Source organism: Hypanus sabinus, chromosome 28, assembly GCF_030144855.1.
Source record: "Hypanus sabinus isolate sHypSab1 chromosome 28, sHypSab1.hap1, whole genome shotgun sequence".
NCBI lineage: Eukaryota > Metazoa > Chordata > Chondrichthyes > Myliobatiformes > Dasyatidae > Hypanus > Hypanus sabinus.
In genome coordinates, this window is record NC_082733.1 from 7,308,599 (window position 1) to 7,327,338 (window position 18,740).

At 44.7% G+C, this 18,740-nt stretch overlaps 2 protein-coding genes across 2 annotated transcripts in view; both read left to right on the top strand.

Moving 5' to 3' along the window:
• LOC132382404 (aquaporin-9-like) overlaps positions 1-12,322 on the top strand; it is a 103,037-nt gene extending 90,715 nt beyond the window's left edge. Inside the window, exons 5-6 of the mRNA XM_059952560.1 lie at positions 5,136-5,353; positions 11,385-12,322. Of these exons, the coding sequence (XP_059808543.1) occupies positions 5,136-5,353; positions 11,385-11,577 (411 nt within the window). The 3' untranslated portion in view covers positions 11,578-12,322. The remainder of the gene's footprint in view (positions 1-5,135; positions 5,354-11,384) is intronic.
• A 5,717-nt stretch (positions 12,323-18,039) lies between these two features.
• LOC132382309 (uncharacterized) lies at positions 18,040-18,669 on the top strand. The gene has a single exon (XM_059952443.1). The coding sequence runs from the start codon at positions 18,040-18,042 to the stop codon at positions 18,667-18,669; it is 630 nt and encodes a 209-aa protein (XP_059808426.1).
• The last annotated feature ends 71 nt before the right edge of the window (positions 18,670-18,740 follow it).

Sequence of the window (18,740 nt, forward strand, 5' to 3'; positions counted from 1 at the left end):
CCCCTCAAAGACAAGTGAAGTGTGGTCATCTTTGGTCTAGGAAGCCACAATGAAAACTCTTTTCAACAAATTGAGCTTTTCACATGCGCTCAGACCTAATATTACCTGTACTCTCTTTTGTACAACCAGTGGTCATGCTTTTAGATGCTGCACCTTGCGCTTGAAGGTCACTATACAGTCCTTTTACCGGTACATTCTTTCCACTATAGCCTGTCACTTTTAAATTCACTGGGTAAATCTTGCCCTTTACTTTGAGAGTGTTGCAACCATCCACAGACAACAGATTCACCTGGGCTCCAGTGTCAACCTTGAATGGAATTACTGTCTCACTCACAGTCAATGGAGCAATCCATTCTGTTTTTCCAGCACCAGCAGTCTGTAGAGAATCCAAAAAGGCTTCCTCCATCGCATCAGCAACCACGTGCACCTACCTTGTGGTAGCTTTGCAGCACTTTGCGAAATGATTCTTCTTCCCACAATTATTGCAGGACTTTCCATAAGCAGGACACATCTTTGGGATGTGCCTACCTCTACATTTGCAGCATTTACTGTTTGAGTCTATCTGCTTGGTTTGTGAAAACCCTGCCCTGAACCCCCCCTGTTTTCACAGTATGCACTGTGCAGCTCTTCAGCTTGTGTTTGTGTGGCCTCTGCTGCCCTACACATATTCACAGCCTTTTCCAGCATTGAATCTTTATCACGGAACAAGCTCTCTCTGACCCATTATCTGGGATTCCATCAACTATTTTGTCTCTGACTAGTGAGTCTCTCAAATCTCCAAATTCACAGGACTTACTCAGTATGTGAAAAGCTAACACCTTGTTTCTGGTCACAGGAAAAGAACGGACATCTCTCAAATATGACATTTCCACTGCAGACAAAATACTCCCACAAATTTGTCATCAGAGTGTCCAATGTCAAGGCTGTCTCATCAATTTGAAAGCTGTTGTAGATGTCCAAAGCACCTTCACCAATTACATATAGAAACCTAGACACTTTCAATTGTTCCTCCACTGCACCAGCTCTGCTCTCTTCTGAATATATATTGAATCACTGCTTGAAATTATCAGCAAGGTTGCCTGTGAAATGCATAGCTGCAGGAGCATTGAGAGGATTCTTTAGGCTCCCACCTCAATTTCTTGGTGAACTTCAAGACAGCATGAATTCTTGCTGGCAGCTTCTCTCTGTCAGAACTAGCATCTCTTTCTTAATCACTCATGGTATTCAGTTACACTTCATATTTAGACCTCATGCCAACTTCTGACACCATGTTATGTTTGTTCTTTAACAAAGACAATCTTGCATGGGTAAACGTGCTAGAACTATTTTATTTACAAATTTGCCAAATGACTTCAGCACGACCACATCTTACTTAGGACCTCTAACCCTCCAAAAGCAGTTCCGGGTGAACCACCCACATTGCACACTGACATAATAACACAGAGATGCTGTGTCCAATCTGAACTGGCCGAGGTCTGCGTGTGACAAAACTGAAGATCCAGTTGCACAAGGAGGTATTGAGACCAAGATCTTGAGGCTTATTGATGAGTTTTGAGGGGATGATAGGATTGAATGTTGAGCTGTAGTCAATGAAGAGCACCTTCACTGTCCAGATGCTCCTGAGTTTAGTGAAGAGCCAATGAAATAGCATCTGCTGTTGACTTGTTGTAATGGTAGGCAAAATGGAGCAGATCCAAGTTGCACCCCAGTTAGGAGTTGTTATGTTTCATCACCAAGCTCTCAACACACAGTGGATGTAGAGTAAGTGCTGTTGAGGCAGGTTACCATGCTCTTTTTAGGCACCAGTATAGTTGAAGCCTGCTTGAAGCAGGTGGTTAGCTCAGGCTCTCAAAGCAAGAAGTTAATGAGATCAGTGAATGCTCCAGTCAGTTGATATGCACAGACCTTCGGTACTCGGCCAGGTATCTCATCTGTGCTGGATGCTTTCCACGGGTTTACCATCCTGAAGGATACTCTCGCATCAGGGGCTGTGGGAGTTTGTGAAGGTGCCTCCACGTTTTGATGGTCAAAGTAAGCATAAACGGCATTGAGCTCATCTGGCAATGAAACCTATGTTGCTTGGTTTCACTTTGTAGGAAGTGATAGCACTCAAGCCCTGACACAGCTGCGAGCATCGTTAGGTCCAGAATTGCCACTTTGCATGTGAGATGGCTTTCTGGAGATCATACCTGGACCTCTTGAACTTTGTTGGTTTCCAGAACTGAATACCACTGATGTGGCCCTCAACAGATTGCAGATCTCATGGTTCACCCAAAGCTCCTGTTTGGGGAAGACTGTGAATGAGTTTATGGGGACACACTCGGCTATGACAGTTTTTATAAAGTCCACGACAAAGGTGATTATGAAGGAGATGTTGTTCCCAATCCGAACAGACTGGGATTTGCAAATGAAGCATCAGCAATCCAGTTGTACAAGAAAGTATGTGTCTCATTATTGGTACTGTAGATACTTCTGGGAGCCAGAGCTTCGTGAGATTTCATATCCACGAGCATTTTGCCTGAACGGGTCAGGGAAGGCTGAATTGTGGGGGATAACAGTATCCAGAGAGCTTTCCCAGACTGATGTGTGTTATGAACTTTGTTATGGGAGCTCAAAAACATCTGCGCTCAAGAGCTGACCAATGTCCATAATTGTACATGGCCCCACAGTCTTGCAGGCATTGGAATGACGCTAAATGCAATAAAATCGCCAGCCTTTTTGTAACCCATGCTTTAAGGGCTCAAAGTACATGTACACATACTGTATGTTACCTTATACTACCTTGAGGTTCATTTTCTTGTGGGCATTTACAGGGAAAAAAGAATTGCAATATAATTATAATGAAACTATCCATAAACAAAGACTTGACAAACAACAAATGGGTGAAAGAAGACAAACCATGCAAATAAAAAATAATTCTTACGAGTTGTGAAGAGTCCTTGAAAGTGAGTCGGTAGGTGAAAGAATCAGTTTATTATGGTGGGGATTGAGGAGGGGGCATGGCCTGGGACGTAGGATCCCTGATTATGGATACTGCTTTCTTGTGGCAGCCCTCCATGATATAATCTTATGCCATAAAGGGTGGCTGAAGTTTCTGCATTTATAGCCAGAGAGAGCAATGCAGCTAGATAGGTATGACTGTTAGAGCTGCCTCTCATGAACTTGGTGAGCTTCTTTCTTATTATACATGCTTTCAGAGGAAGGTTCTTTTGTGAACTGCTCGACATGTATTTCTACAGACGTTATAGTTGGCTCCAGATTCTCCTTCCCTGTCCTCTGCTGTCACATTTGTCCTGCCTCCAATAGCCCATCAGGATATAACCCATGCATACCTATTTGATTACTAATTTACTTGGTTCAGCATAACATTATGGGCCGAAGGGCCTGTAGCTGTGCTGAAATGTTCTACATTCTGTGTTCTATATGACTCTGCAGCCTCTCCTCTAGGGTGCTCAAAGTTTTAGCACTCCTAAATCCACAAAAGTTCCTTGCAAGTTCTCAAACACTTTCAAACAACCTCCACTACTTAAGCAGATGAGAGGCTTCTTGGTGCATTCTCCATCAGTTATTAAATGATATCTGAAGATCAATTAAAAATGTTTGTTACCTTGCCAATGATTGTTGAGGCCTGTTCATCCATATTTGCTTTAGGATACATGGATGTGTATAGACTCATCTTGAGCTCTCTTTAAAATGATCTCAAGCCAGACAGCTGTGGGAACCCGGCCGATTATGACCGGGCAGATGCTCCAATCCTGCCTAACGGTGCCAGCAAGTTTACCCCAAGGGTCCCCATAACTACTGCAATTTCCAGCCATTGTAAATCATTGTCAGTTGAGTCGTAAAAGTCACTTTGAATGAAATCTAGTGAAATATGACTTGATGCAAACTGAGAGCTGGACGTCAACCATCTTAAATACAGTCACTGCCAAGTTGAGGCTCAGTGCAAACCAGAGGAAAGCACCTTTTATTCTACCTGGGCACCATACAAAATGGTGGCATGAATATTGAATTCACCTACTTTCAGTGACTGCTTCCCCTTTGTCTCTTTCCTCCTCTTTCTCTCCCCTCCTGATCCACAGAGCCGGTACCATCCTATCTCTACCCATCTCCCCATTAGGCATACACTCACCCATTGGTTCTCCTGCCCGTGCCTCCCCTCTGCTCTCCTCATTTCCTTCCATTTATGCCATGCTCCACCTTCCTCTCTAATAACCTTCAGCCCTTTGTCATTTCCAACACCTCCCAGCTTCTGACACAATTTTCCCTCACCCTCCCCGTCTGCCCATCACTCTTTCTCACTTGGGTCCCACCAATTGCCCGCCAGCCCTTGCTGCACTCCTTTGTACACTAACTCTCTCCCTTCAACCTTTCAGTCCATGTGAAGTGTCTTGACTCGACCCGTCAACCCTCCATTTCTCTCCCTATCCTGCTCCAGCGAGTTTCGCCAGCTTGGTGTGTGCTGGGCACAGTCAAGCCTGGTGAGACTTGAACGAAGTACAAAGAATACACAATCACTCATTGAACAAGTGCTGAGCTATTACCCTCATTACCAATGAGCCCAACATTGATCAGCAAGAATCACCAACAGAAAGGAATACGAACAAAGAACAAGATTAATCAACATCAAAGACAAGCGGAGAAACCCGAGGGCAGAGGAATAGATCCTTCCTTTTTGTGTCAGTGTAGTCTGGTCTACAATTCAATGTGATGGAAATCCAACTCTGCTGAACATGAGGTGTATTTCCATTTTGCTCCTCTCCCAATTTTCAATAAATCTCTATCCCTTAAATGTCTAAATTTTAGTTGATCATGCCATCAAGAAACAAGAACTTGCTTCAATGCACATTAGGGTTCCATTCTATGCCTGAATAGATTATAAACAGTGAAATAATTCACTAATAGAAACAATTCCAAGACTGGCATTGCTTGAGACCTCATTGTGACCTGTATTGTCGAATAAATTCCTGCACATTAAAATAACATCTAAAAAATGCTGTAACTTTCTTTGATATCATCTGGACTCAGTTGGGAAATAGAAAAGTTAATCTGTAGGTCATAGACTCCCCTCTCCCAACCCTCCGAGAACTGATGATGGAAAATGTCAATTGATTTTTTTTTTGTGTTTTATACAGCTTATAGGAACAGCTGCACTGCTTTTCTCCATTTTGGCCATCTTGGACTCCAAAAATGATCGTGTTCCCAAAGGTCTTGAGCCAATAGTGATTGGTCTCATCATCTTGGTTCTCGGTCTTTCAATGGGCTTCAACTGCGGCGGTTCCATAAATCCAGCCCGTGACCTGGGACCACGGCTCTTCACTGCTGTGGCTGGATGGGGATTTGAGGTTTTCAGGTATGTGACAATGAACAATTTCAGCACAATAGGAACTGAATGCCTAAAATAACAAACTTAATTTGAGCACCTTCCTCCAGTGTGATTATTTAGAGTATTATGTACAAAAAAAACTTTATGGTTCTCATTATAATTGCTGGCTGAGTTTCATTAAGCATGTGGATGTATTTTAATTACAAATAGCATAATTAAAGAGGTCTATTTAAGTGAATGGAGTACGAAACACTATGTTTTTTTCTTTAAGCTTTCTTATTTTATAATATTACACAGTGGAGTCAGTGAAAAGTTGCCGAATCCATTGTTTTGATCTGATGCTGTGGATGGAAATACCTTCCAATTAAAATCCCCAAAATGCTGAAACAGTTAGTGCCACGATACATGACACAGGCCTCGCCCTAAGTCTTTTAGAATCCAACTGTGTCAGCCCCCCTACACAAGACTACCCTCTGGCCTGTTTGATAGAACATCAATGGCACAGCTGATGATGTTTTTCATTTAAAAGCAAATCAAAAGCATTGCTGGTTTAATTTGAATCCTGGCAAATGATAAAGGCTTTCTGAGATTGCCCAAGCAATCTCCAAAAGTCAGGGGAGCTTCTAGCTTTGATTCCACTGGACATGGTAATTGGAAGTACAGGACCACATCTGATAAGTCACTGTTACAGATTGCACTCTGGCCCCGGGGACCTTAACTAAGCTTTCCACCCATCCCATCAAATCCATGCTTCTGGCTCAGATCATTCCCCAGGCAATATATTTTCCATTGTTTTTCATGTTACTTTAAAAGTCAAGAGCTAATAATTCTGAATTTCTTCATGCTGTTTTTCCCTCGTAATTAAGCAACTGAGGTAAATTCAACCCACTTCACATTAAGTCAGGGAGTCTTTAGAGAGGCACTGTATAGCATAGAACAGTCCACATCAACTATCAAACACCCATTTACACTAACCCTACATCAATCCCACTGTTCCTCCATTTACACATCCTCACCCACAGTTCATGGCAATTTACAGAGGCCAATTAACCCACCAATCTGCCAAAAAACCCAGGGGAAAGCCGCACTGTCACAGGGGGCAGACAGTGCCAGAGGTCAGGATCAAGCCCCTGTCTGTGACGCTGAGGCATCAGCTCTAAAAAGCCTCTGAACCACTCCTTGCCAGGTGCCCGGACTAAACCGCTTCCTTCCAGTCCAGATGGAGATGCTCAACCTGAAATGTCAATTGTCCTATTCCCTCCATAGATGCTGCTTGACCTGCTGAGTTCGTCCAGCGTTTTGTATGTTCCCCAAGTTGTTTACTACCCTTGGCCCCTGAAGCCGGGATTTCAGTACTGACTGGATGTAAAATGTGAAATTTGATAGTACATTTGGAAAACAGATAAATTCCCAATTTTTCATTATGGTAACCGTGGAAGGGATGAGAGCAATTCATTCATTATACATATAGAAAAAGAACGTGTTACTGATTGAAGGATACCAGATGGTGCATCTGACTACTTGGGCACCAGGCTCAAGTGATAGTTTATTCTCCTGAAACTAATGCAAGTAGTTTATAGCCATAAGGGGCAGAAGCCCAGTTCCTTGCATTGTTTAACCTGGCAGCATGAGTTCAGATTACGTCTATTCTTGAGTACTTGATATGCTGGTAGATTAAAAGAATGTGCTTATGCAAGTTTGAATTTAGTGCTGAAGAGAATGACTCAGTATGTACTGTGACTGGTGAGTGATTTTCAGGGGAAGCTAAGACACTCATCTGTGTTTCATACCACGTAGTCTAGCCGAGTAAATATGTGCTCTTTCATACATTCCAGGCCATTTCACAGATTAATATGAGGATAATATTAGAATCAATTAGTGGTGAACTGCAAACTTGCTATGTGCAGCAGTACAAATTAGTGTTTTCACTGAAAATATTGCTTTCATAAAGTCAATCAAATTTAATATTATTTGTTGAACAAAACATTAATGTACTTCAGAGTTGTGCTGAGGATGTTCTGCTATCTAGAAGTATTATCCTTTGAATGAGATGTTAAGCAAAGACACCTTCTGTTTTCTCAGGCGAACATGAAAATGATGTGACAGCATTTTTATTTTGTAACAAAGCTGACTGCAAGATTAAACAGTTGCAGAACCATAGAATACTCCTAAAAGGAACAATCAATTTGAACAATTACACAGAGCTTATGGTAGTAAAGGATCCCCCTGTGACAGATCTCAAACATGTTACCTAAAACATCTCAGTAATAAAGGGTTGTGCCATTGTGCTGCCTTGCTTCCTATTGATATCATGACTCTAGCTGATTTAGTGCTGGGAAGCTCTTCCAGAGGGCAATGAATGATGTTGCACAGATATGGGGAATCTAATGCTTGTAGAATATTGAAGAGTGTGGAAGTGGTATAGTGTTAACATCCTTCTACTGAATGAGCAAAATGAGGAAATCGCAGCCCATGGAATGGAACAGTCTGGGGACAAGCTCACAAAGCTCACATGGGTCAGAGGGAAATTTGATCTGAATCAAGATTATTGGTTTATCGAGTTGCGCAGGTTCTGAGTGATGGAAGGAAAGGCTGTGTGAGCTAGAGAAAGAGACAGACTAGATGACAGAAATTATAGGGGTTTTTTAGATCTAAATTGAACACGACTCGTGTATGATTGGCTAGGGACCAATAAAGAAGTTGTTCAGTCTTAGATTCTACCAACACTTTCTGAGTTTTTATATGCATATTTATAAACAATTTTATAAAAATAATTGGGCAAGATTTGATTTGTATGTGGTGGAGATTTGATTTGTATATGGTGGATATTTGATTTGTATATGGTGGACATTTGATTTGTATATGGTGGACATTTGATTTGTATGTGATGTAGATTTGATTTGTATGAGGTGGAGGTTTGATTTGTATGTGATGGAGATTTGATTTGTATATGGTGTAGATTTGATTTGAATGTCATGTAGATTTGATTTGTATGAGGTGTTGTCGAAGAACAAATTCGTGCTTTACTGTGTTTGTATCCAATGCAGGACAAAGGATCACAAGAGATTGAATTTATAGAGATTTATGGGGATTTGCATGATTTCTAAAACGAATATTCTTCTGAAATAAACATGGTATATCCTGGATATATTTAGCAAATCTAGAATCTCAGGAGAGAATCATTCTAGATTGGGTATAGAGCAATGCGGAAGAGTTAGTTAGCAATCTTGTCGTGCGAGGCCCCTTGGGTAAGAGTGACTATAATATGGTGGAATTCTTCATTAAGATGGAGAGTGACATAGTTAATTCAGAAACAAAGGTTCTGAAAAAGAAGGGTAACTTTGAAGGTATGAGACGTGAATTAGCTAAGATAGACTGGCAAATGGTACTTAAAGGGTTGACGGTGGATATGCAATGGCAAGCATTTAAAGATCACATGGATGAACTACAACAATTGTTCATCCCAGTTTGGCAAAAGAATAAACCAGGGAAGGTAGTGCACCCATGGCTGACATGGGAAATTAGGGATAGTATCAAGTCCAAAGAAGAAACATACAAATTAGCCAGAAAAAGCGGCACACCTGAGGACTGGGAGAAATTCAGAGACCAGCAGAGGAGGAGAAAAGGCTTAATTAGGAAAGGGAAAAAAAGATTATAAGAGAAAGCTGACAGGGAACATAAAAACTGACTGTAAAAGCTTTTATAGATACGTGAAAAGAAAAAGATTGGTCAAGACAAATGTAGATCCTTTACAGTCAGAAACAGGTGAATTGATCATAGGGAACAAAGGCATGGCAGACCAATTGAATAACTACTTTGGTTCTGTTTTCACTAAGGAGGGCATAAATAATCTTCCGGAAATAGTAAGGGACCGAGGGTCTAGTGAGATGGAGGAACTGAGGGAAATACATGTTAGTAGGGAAGTGGTGTTAGGTAAATTGAAGGGATTAAAGGCAGATAAATCCCTAGGGCCAGATGGTCTGCATCCCAGAGTGCTTAAGGAAGTAGCCCAAGGAATAGTGGATGCATTAGTGATAATTTTTCAAAACTCCTTAGATTCTGGATTACCGTAGTTCCTGAGGATTGGAGGGTGGCTAATGTAACCCCACTTTTTAAAAAACGAGGGAGAGAGAAACCGGGGAATTATAGACCGGTTAGTCTGACATCGGTGGTGGGGAAAATGCTAGAGTCGGTTATCAAAGATGTGATAACAGCACATTTGGAAAGAGGTGAAATCATCGGACAAAGTCAGCATGGATTTGTGAAAGGAAAATCGTGTCTGATGAATCTTATAGAATTTTTTGAAGATATAACTAGTAGAGTGGATAGGGGAGAGCCAGTGGATGTGGTATATTTAGATTTTCAAAAGGCTTTTGAGAAGGTCCCACACAGGAGATTAGTGTGCAAACTTAAAGCACACGGTATTGCGGGTGTGGTATTGATGTGGATAGAGAATTGGTTGGCAAACAGGAAGCAAAGAGTGGGGGTAAACGGGACCTTTTTAGAATGGCAGGCAGTGACTAGTGGGGTACTGCAAGGCTCAGTGCTGGGACCCCAGTTGTTTACAATATATATTAATGATTTAGATGAGGGAATTAAATGCAGCATCTCCAAGTCTGCGGATGACACGAAGCTGGGTGGTGGTGTTAGCTGTGAGGAGGATGCTAAGAGGACGCAGGGTGACTTGGATAGGTTAGGTGAGTGGGCAAATTCATGGCAGATGCAATTTAATGAGGATAAATGTGAGGTTATCCACTTTGGTTGCAAGAACAGGAAAACAGATTATTATCTGAATGGTGGCCGATTAGGAAAAGGGGAGATGCAACGAGACCTGGGTGTCATTGAACACCAGTCATTGAAGGTGGGCATGCAGGTACAGCAGGCAGTGAAAAAGGCAAATGGTATGTTGGCATTCATAGCAAAAAGATTTGAGTACAGGAGCAGGGAGGTTCTACCGCAGTTGTTAAGGCCTTGGTGAGACCGCACCTAGAATATTGTGTGCAGTTTTTGTCCCCTAATCTGAGGAAAGACATTCTTGCCATAGAGGGAGTACGGAGAAGGTTCACCAGATTGATTCCTGGGATGGCAGGACTTTCATATGAAGAAAGACTGGATCGTCTAGGCTTATACTCACTGGAATTTAGAAGATTGAGGGGGGATCTTATTGAAACACATAAAATTCTAAAGGGATTGGACAGGCTAGATGCAGGACGATTGTTTCCGATGTTGGGGAAGTCCAGAATGAGGGGTCACAGTTTAAGGATAAAGGAGAAGCCTTTTAGGACTGAGATGAGAAAAAACTTCTTCACACAGAGAGTGGTGAATCTGTGGAATTCTCTGCCACAGGAAACAGTCGAGGCCGGTTCATTGGCTATATTTAAGAGGAAGTTAGATATGGCCCTTGTGGCCAAAGGGATCAGGGGGTATGAAGAGAAAGATCAGCCATGATCATACTGAATGGCAGTGCAGGCTCGAAGGGCCAAATGGCCTACTTCTGCACCTATTTTCTATGTTTCTATGTCTCTGTGTTTCTAAATCTATTTCATGTATTTTTCATGAAAAAGAATTCCAAACTCGATACACACAGATTAGAATCATAGGGCAACACAACATGGAAACTTTCCCATCTGTCCATCTCACCTTTGCTGACCATTTGCCTACACCTGACCAATAACCTTCTAAACCTTTCCCATCCATGTACCTGTCCAAAAGTCTTAAAAATACCTGCCTTAACCTGCTTATTCCAGATATAAATGACCTTTTGCATGAAAGTCATTTTGCTCACACTTTTAACCTATGCTCTTTGAGTATTCATTCTCCAACCAGGGAAAAAGTCTTCATCTTACCAATGCTGCTCCTTATTCATTTATGCATATCTACACTGTCACCCAGCAGTCTCCTACGCTACAAAGAGCATGTCTTACCTCTCCCTGTAAGAGTGTCTCAAGGGCTGGCAACACATTCATGAATGTGAACAAGGTCTGTTGGATTCTAAGAGTTTGGGATGTTGGTTTGGCACAGAGTGAGTCTTCAGCACTTAACATTTACCTCTTTGCAGAGCTGGTGATGGCTGGTGGTGGGTTCCTGTCGTTGCACCCTTGATTGGGGGCGTCCTGGGCAGTTCCATTTATGTTGTCTTCATTGAGCTTCATCACCAAGAGACAGTCTTAGAGGAGGTCTGCTGTACTAAAGACCAAACAACTGACGGGAATACAAAGTACGAAATGATTTCTGTCCTGCGTAACAAATAACACAAAAGAGCCAAATGACTGATTCGAATTCAGTCCGTGAAGAGAATATAAATTTCAGTCTTTTAAAAAAAAGTATTATTATTTACCCTGAAAAATGAGTTGTAGGATGATGGCTATAATTTTATTGATGGAGGATTGTTTAACAATTATGCAAATAATTTTATTTTCTGCAATTAAGAAACTGTTTAACATCCATAGAGAGAACAGAGATCAGAGCAATCTCCAATTTCATTTACAAGTGTGTAACAAAGTCTAGGATAATATGTGGAGAATATTTGATACATGAGCACTATATAGGTTATAGGCACCATAGATTTTAACAATCTTCATCAGCTGCTTCATAGGTTCATGCTGTACATTATAAGACCTTGTCCGATATACGCAGCTTATGTCACTCATACATTTATTTATGCGTTTCAGTATGGAGCTTGCACTTAGACTGAAGTCAAGCTGATGATTAACATTATTCTGGAAGTCACACCACCACACAAAAATATAGTGAGCCAATGACCTTACTGATAAATGTGTAACACAAAGGTACTTAAGGAGATGCCATGTATTAGAAAGATTAATTTACGTTTATTTCATGTACTAATGAGGTCTTTAAATTGATTCTTTCAAATTTCACTTAAAGATTGATATTTATATCTCCACAAGCCAATGCCAAAATGTTTTTCTAGATCTTGCTCCACAGAATAACTAATGCAAAATATGCATTTGAATAAAATTTATATCAAAAAATAAATGTCTTCAGCTTTCCCCCGCGTGTGCTTTTGTTGATTTAACTTGTCAGAAATTCTACGGTATTGTTAATGCCTATGGTACAAAAGTGTGGAAGACCTTAACCACATCACTGCCCACCTCAATGATCTTTAACATCGCAAATTTTCCCACTTAGATCAGACATAACTGAGTGATTTAAAAGTGAGTTACAATTCTGGCAAATCTAACATCACCAATCGTGATTTTATTTCTATTTGAGCTGTCTAGTTCGGTTCATTGCCACACACACAAGTGAGGGACACTCGCAACGAAAACTCACTTGCAGCATCAACACAGGCACAGGGATGCAGACAAGTTTTAACCATCAGGTGAGGGCAAAGAGAAGGCAGGATGGGAAAGCGCTTCACCAGCCCAGTGATCTTGCCCCCAAATCTTTCCCAACACAGAATTTTGTTTCTCAGCCCACGGTTGAAGATCCCTCTCTGTGAAGCCTGATACAGCGTCGCCCCAAATCTAACACTAACCCCTGTAATCCTGACGCTGCCGGTATTCTGGTGTGTCCACTTCTCACCATCTCTACGTCAACGCCAACAGGGCGTAAACAAGCAAGTCCAGTACAACCCAGTCCAGTACAAACCAGCCTTGCACAAATCATCCCTACACAACACTGCCCAGTACAAACCAGCCCAATACAGACCTGCCCAGTACAAATCTGCCCAATACAGATGTGCCCAGTACAAACCATCCCTACACAACATTGCCCAGTACAAACCAGCCCAATACAGACCTGCCCAGTACAAACCCCTACACAACACTGCCCAGTACAAACCAGCCCAATACAGGCCTGCCCAGTACAAACCAGCCCAATACAGACCTGCCCAGTACAAACCAGCCCAATACAGATGTGCCCAGTACAAACTATCCCTACACAACACTGCCCAGTACAAACCAGCCCAATACAGACCTGCCCAGTACAAACCAGCCCAATACAGACCTGCCCAGCACAAACCATCCCTACACAACACTGCCCAGTACAAACCAGCCCAATACAGACCTGCCCAGTACAAACCAGCCCAATACAGACCTGCCCAGTACAAACCAGCACAGACTCGCTCTGTACAACACAGTTCTGAACAACTGAGCCCAGTCCAAACAAGACTAGTGCAACCCACCCTAGTACCACACATGCCAGTACAGCCCAGTACAACCCAGCATCGAACTTTCCAGTACAATCAAACCCAATACACGTAACCCCCTGGGTCACCTCAGGCTCGCTCAGCTCATTTCGTCTAGGGGGAGCAGCCTTCGGCCCCGCCAAACTGGGTAATCAGGTGGTGTGGATGCTGTGTGATGTCCCCGCCTCGCCAAAAAACAGACAGTACACCATATGTGATTAAATGAGTGCAATTTATAAAGGTTACTATAACTAAGTGATTAATAATGATACTGTATATATGAAGAGAAAAAATAAAGAAAAGGCGCCAAACTTATCAAAGTCCAAACCACTTCGTGCACAACCGTTGGAGCTCAATTACTGAAGTCTTTTGGCTACCATTCGATCCCCTCCGAACTCCTCAACTTGCAGCTCAGGACCCTCCGAGTGGTCAACCAAGCACATCTAGCTTCATCTCCTCTCCTCGGATTACCTCCTGGCCTCGGACCCCCGCTTGGGGTCCGTTCCTCGCCCAGCTTACAGCATTGCGTCCTCTCTCTCAACCCCCTCGCGCCGATCTGCCCAAAAGCCCGTCAACAAAAGCTTACAGACTCAGAAGAAAGAACATTAATCCCCATTTGGTTTACAAAGGAATACAATTCTGGTTATCAGTAAATTAGCATTCCTGCTAGTTAACAAAACAAAGAAGCCCTTTTGATTACATACACAGTGACAAAGAAAAAAGAAGAAACTCCTTTTACATACAAATCAACAGAAACATGAGAAAATCTGCAGATGCTGGAAATTCATGCATCACACACAAAATGCTGGTGGAACACAGCAGGCCAGGCAGAATCTATAGGGAGAAGCGCTGTCGACGTTTCGGGCCGAGACCCTTCGTCAGGACTAACTGAATGAGAAGATAGTAAGAGATCTGAAAGTGGGACAGGGAAGGGGGAGATCTGAAATGATAGGAGAAGACCGGAGGGGGAAGGGTGAACCTGAGAGCCAGAAAGGCGAATGAAAAAAAGGATAGAGATCTGGAGAAGGGAAAGGATTATGGGCTGGGAGGCCTAGGTAGAAAGAAAGGGGGAGGGGAGCACCAAAGAGAGATGGAGAACAGGCAAAGAGTGATGGGCACAGAGAGAGAGGAAAAAAAGAGGGGAGAGAAAACAGAACTAGCTTTGTAGAACCCAGTCCAGTAAAACTCAGATTAGTAAAGCCTAGCCCAAAGCAACTGAGCTCAATACAGCCTTGTTCAGTACAACACAACCCCGTACAACCCAGCACAGTACAACTCAGCCCTGTACAATCCAGCCCTGTAACACTCAGCCCTGTACAACCCAGCCCTGTAAAACTCAGCCCTGTAAAACTCAGCCCTGTACAACCCAGCACAGTACAACTCAGCCCTGTACAATCCAGCCCAACACTATCCAGCCCAGTACAACCAAGCTCTTACAAACCGGCACAGAACAACCCAGCCCTGTAACACTCAGCCCTGTACAACCCAGCCCTGTAAAACTCAGCCCTGTACAACCCAGCCCAGTACAACCCAGCCCTGTAAAACTCAGCCCTGTACAACCCAGCTCAGTACAACCAAGCTCTTACAAACCGGCACAGAACAACCCAGCCCTGTAACACTCAGCCCTGTACAACCCAGCCCTGTAAAACTCAGCCCTGTACAACCCAGCCCAGTACAACCCAGCCCTGTAAAACTCAGCCCTGTACAACCCAGCCCTGTAAAACTCAGCCCTGTACAATCTAGACCAACACAACCCAGCCCAGTACAACCCAGCCTAATAAAAAATAAGCCCAGTACAACCAAGCTCTTACAAACCGGCACAGAACAACCCAGCTCAATAAAACCCAGCACAGTACAACATAGCCCTGTACAACCCAGCTCAGTACAACCCAGCCCTGTGCAACACAGCCCTGTACAATCCAGCCCAACACTACCCAGCTCAGTACAACACAGCCCAGTCCAAACCCAGCTCAGTACAACACAGCCCAGTCCAAACCCAGCTCAGTACAACACAGCCCTGTACAACCCAGCTCTTACAACCCGGCTCAGTCCAACCCAGGCCTGTACAACCCAGCCCAGTACGACCCAGCTCAGTACAACCCAGCTCAGTACAACCCAGACCAGTACGACCCAGCTCAGTACAACCCCCTCATACAACCCGGCTCAGTACAACCAAGGCCTATGCAACCCAGCCCAGTACAGCCCAGCTCAGTACAACCCAGCTCAGTACAACCAAGACCAGTACAAGCCGGCTCATACAACGCAGCTCAGTACAACCCAGGCCAGTACAACCCAGCCCAGTACAACTCAGTCCAGTACAACACAGCTCAGTACAATCCAGCCCAGTACAACCCACCACAAAACAACCCAGCTCAGTACAACCCAGCACATACAAACCGGCTCAGTACAACCCAGGCCTGTACAACCCAACCCAATAGAACCCAGCTCTGTATAACCCAGCTCAGTACAACCCAGCCCAATACAACCCAGTCCAGAACAAACTAGCCCGGTACAACCCAACTCAGCACAACCCAGCCCTATACAACCCCAGTCCTGTCCATCCCAGCCCTATACAACCCAGCCCTGTACAAACCAGCCCATTACAACCCAGACCTGTACAACGCAGCTCTCTACAACAGCTGTCCTGTACAAACCAGCTCCGTACAATCCAGCCCAGTATGACCCAATCAAGTACAACCTTGCTCTGTACAACCCAGCCCTGTGCAACTCAGCCCTGTGCAACACAGCTCTGTACACCACCAGCCCTGTTCAACCCAGCCCTGTACAACCCGGCCTAATACAACCCATTCTGTGCAACACAGCCTTCTACAACCTAGCCCAGTACAACCCAGCCCAGTACAACCCAATCCATTACAACGCAACTCGGTACAACCCTGCTCAATACATCCCAGCCCAAAACAACCGAGCCCTGTGCAACTCAGCCCTGTACAACACAGCTCTGTTCAACACCAGCCCTGTTCAACCCAGCCCTGTACAACCCGGCCTAACACAACCCAGGCCTGTGCAACACAGCCTTCTACAACCTAGCCCAACTGTACTGTTCCAATACATTAGAACCCAACTCGGTACAACCCCGCTCAATACAACCCAGCCCAACCTAGCACTGTACAACGCAGCCCTATACAACCCAGCCCAGTACAAAGCAGCCCTGTGCAACACAGCCTTCTACATCCCAGACCAGTACAACACCAGCCCTGTTCAACCCAGCACTGTACAACCCAGCACAGTACAACCCAGCTCTGTACAACCCAGACCGGTACAACCCAACTCAGCACAACGCAGCCCTATACAACCCCAGTCCTGTCCATCCCAGCCCTGTACAACCCATCCCTGAACAAACCAGCCCATTACAACCCTGACCTGTACAACGCAGCCCTCTACAACAGCTGTCCTGTACAAACCAGCACCGTACAATCCAGCCCAGTACGACCCAATCAAGTACAACCTTGCTCAGTACAACGCAGCCTGATACAACCTAGCCCTCAACAGTGCAGCCCTGTACAACCCAGTCCAGTACAACCCAGCCCTGTGGAACGCAGCCCTGTACAACACAGCTCTATACAGCACCAGCCCTGTTCAACCCAGCCCTGTACAACCCGGCCTAATACAACCCAGTCCAGTGCAACAGAGCCTTCTACAACCTAGCCCAGTACAGCCCAGCCAAGTACAACCCAGCCCAGTACAACCCAACTCGGTACAACCCTGATCAATACAACCCAGCCCAAAACAACCTAGCACTGTACAACAAAGCCCTATACAACCCAGCCCAGTACAACCCAGCCCTGTACAACCCAGCACAGTGCAACCCAGCTCAATACAACCCAGCCCTGTACAACACAGCCCAGTACAAAGCAGCCCTGTGCAACACAGCCTTCTACATCCCAGACCAGTACAACACCAGCCCTGTGGAAAGCAGCCCTGTACAACACAGCTCTGTTCAACACCAGCCCTGTTCAACCCAGCCCTGTACAACCCGGCCTAACACAACCCAGGCCTGTGCAACACAGCCTTCTACAACCTAGCCCAACTGTACTGTTCCAATACATTAGAACCCAACTCGGTACAACCCCGCTCAATACAACCCAGCCCAACCTAGCACTGTACAACGCAGCCCTATACAACCCAGCCCAGTACAAAGCAGCCCTGTGCAACACAGCCTTCTACATCCCAGACCAGTACAACACCAGCCCTGTTCAACCCAGCACTGTACAACCCAGCACAGTACAACCCAGCTCTGTACAACCCAGACCGGTACAACCCAACTCAGCACAACCCAGCCCTATACAACCCCAGTCCTGTCCATCCCAGCCCTATACAACCCATCCCTGAACAAACCAGCCCATTACAACCCAGACCTGTACAACGCAGCCCTCTACAACAGCTGTCCTGTACAAACCAGCTCCGTACAATCCAGCCCAGTACGACCCAATCAAGTACAACCTTGCTCAGTACAACGCAGCCCGATACAACCTAGCACTCAACAGTGCAGCCCTGTACAAATCAGCCCTGTACAACCCAGTCCAGTACAACCCAGCCCTGTGGAATGCAGCCCTGTACAACACAGCTCTATACAGCACCATCCCTGTTCAACCGAGCCCAGTACAACCCAGCCCAGTACAACCCAATCCATTACAACGCAACTCGGTACAACCCTGCTCAATACATCCCAGCCCAAAACAACCGAGCCCTGTGCAACTCAGCCCTGTACATCACAGCTCTGTTCAACACCAGCCCTGTTCAACCCAGCCCTGTACAACCCGGCCTAACACAACCCAGGCCTGTGCAACACAGCCTTTTACAACCTAGCCCAACTGTACTGTTCCAATACATTAGAACCCAACTTGGTACAACCCCGCTCAATACAACCCAGCCCAACCTAGCACTGTACAACGCAGACCTATACAACCCAGCCCAGTACAAAGCAGCCCTGTGCAACACAGCCTTCTACAACCTAGCCCAGTACAGCCCAGCCAAGTACAACCCAGCCCAGTACAACCCAACTCGGTACAACACTGATCAATACAACCCAGCCCAAAACAACCTAGCACTGTACAACAAAGCCCTATACAACCCAGCCCAGTACAACCCAGCCCTGTACAACCCAGCACAGTGCAACCCAGCTCAATACAACCCAGCCCTGTACAACACAGCCCAGTACAATGCAGCCCAGTAAAACACAGCCCAGTACAAACCAGCAGAATGCAATCCAACTCAGTACAACCGAGCGCAGTTCAAACCAGCCCT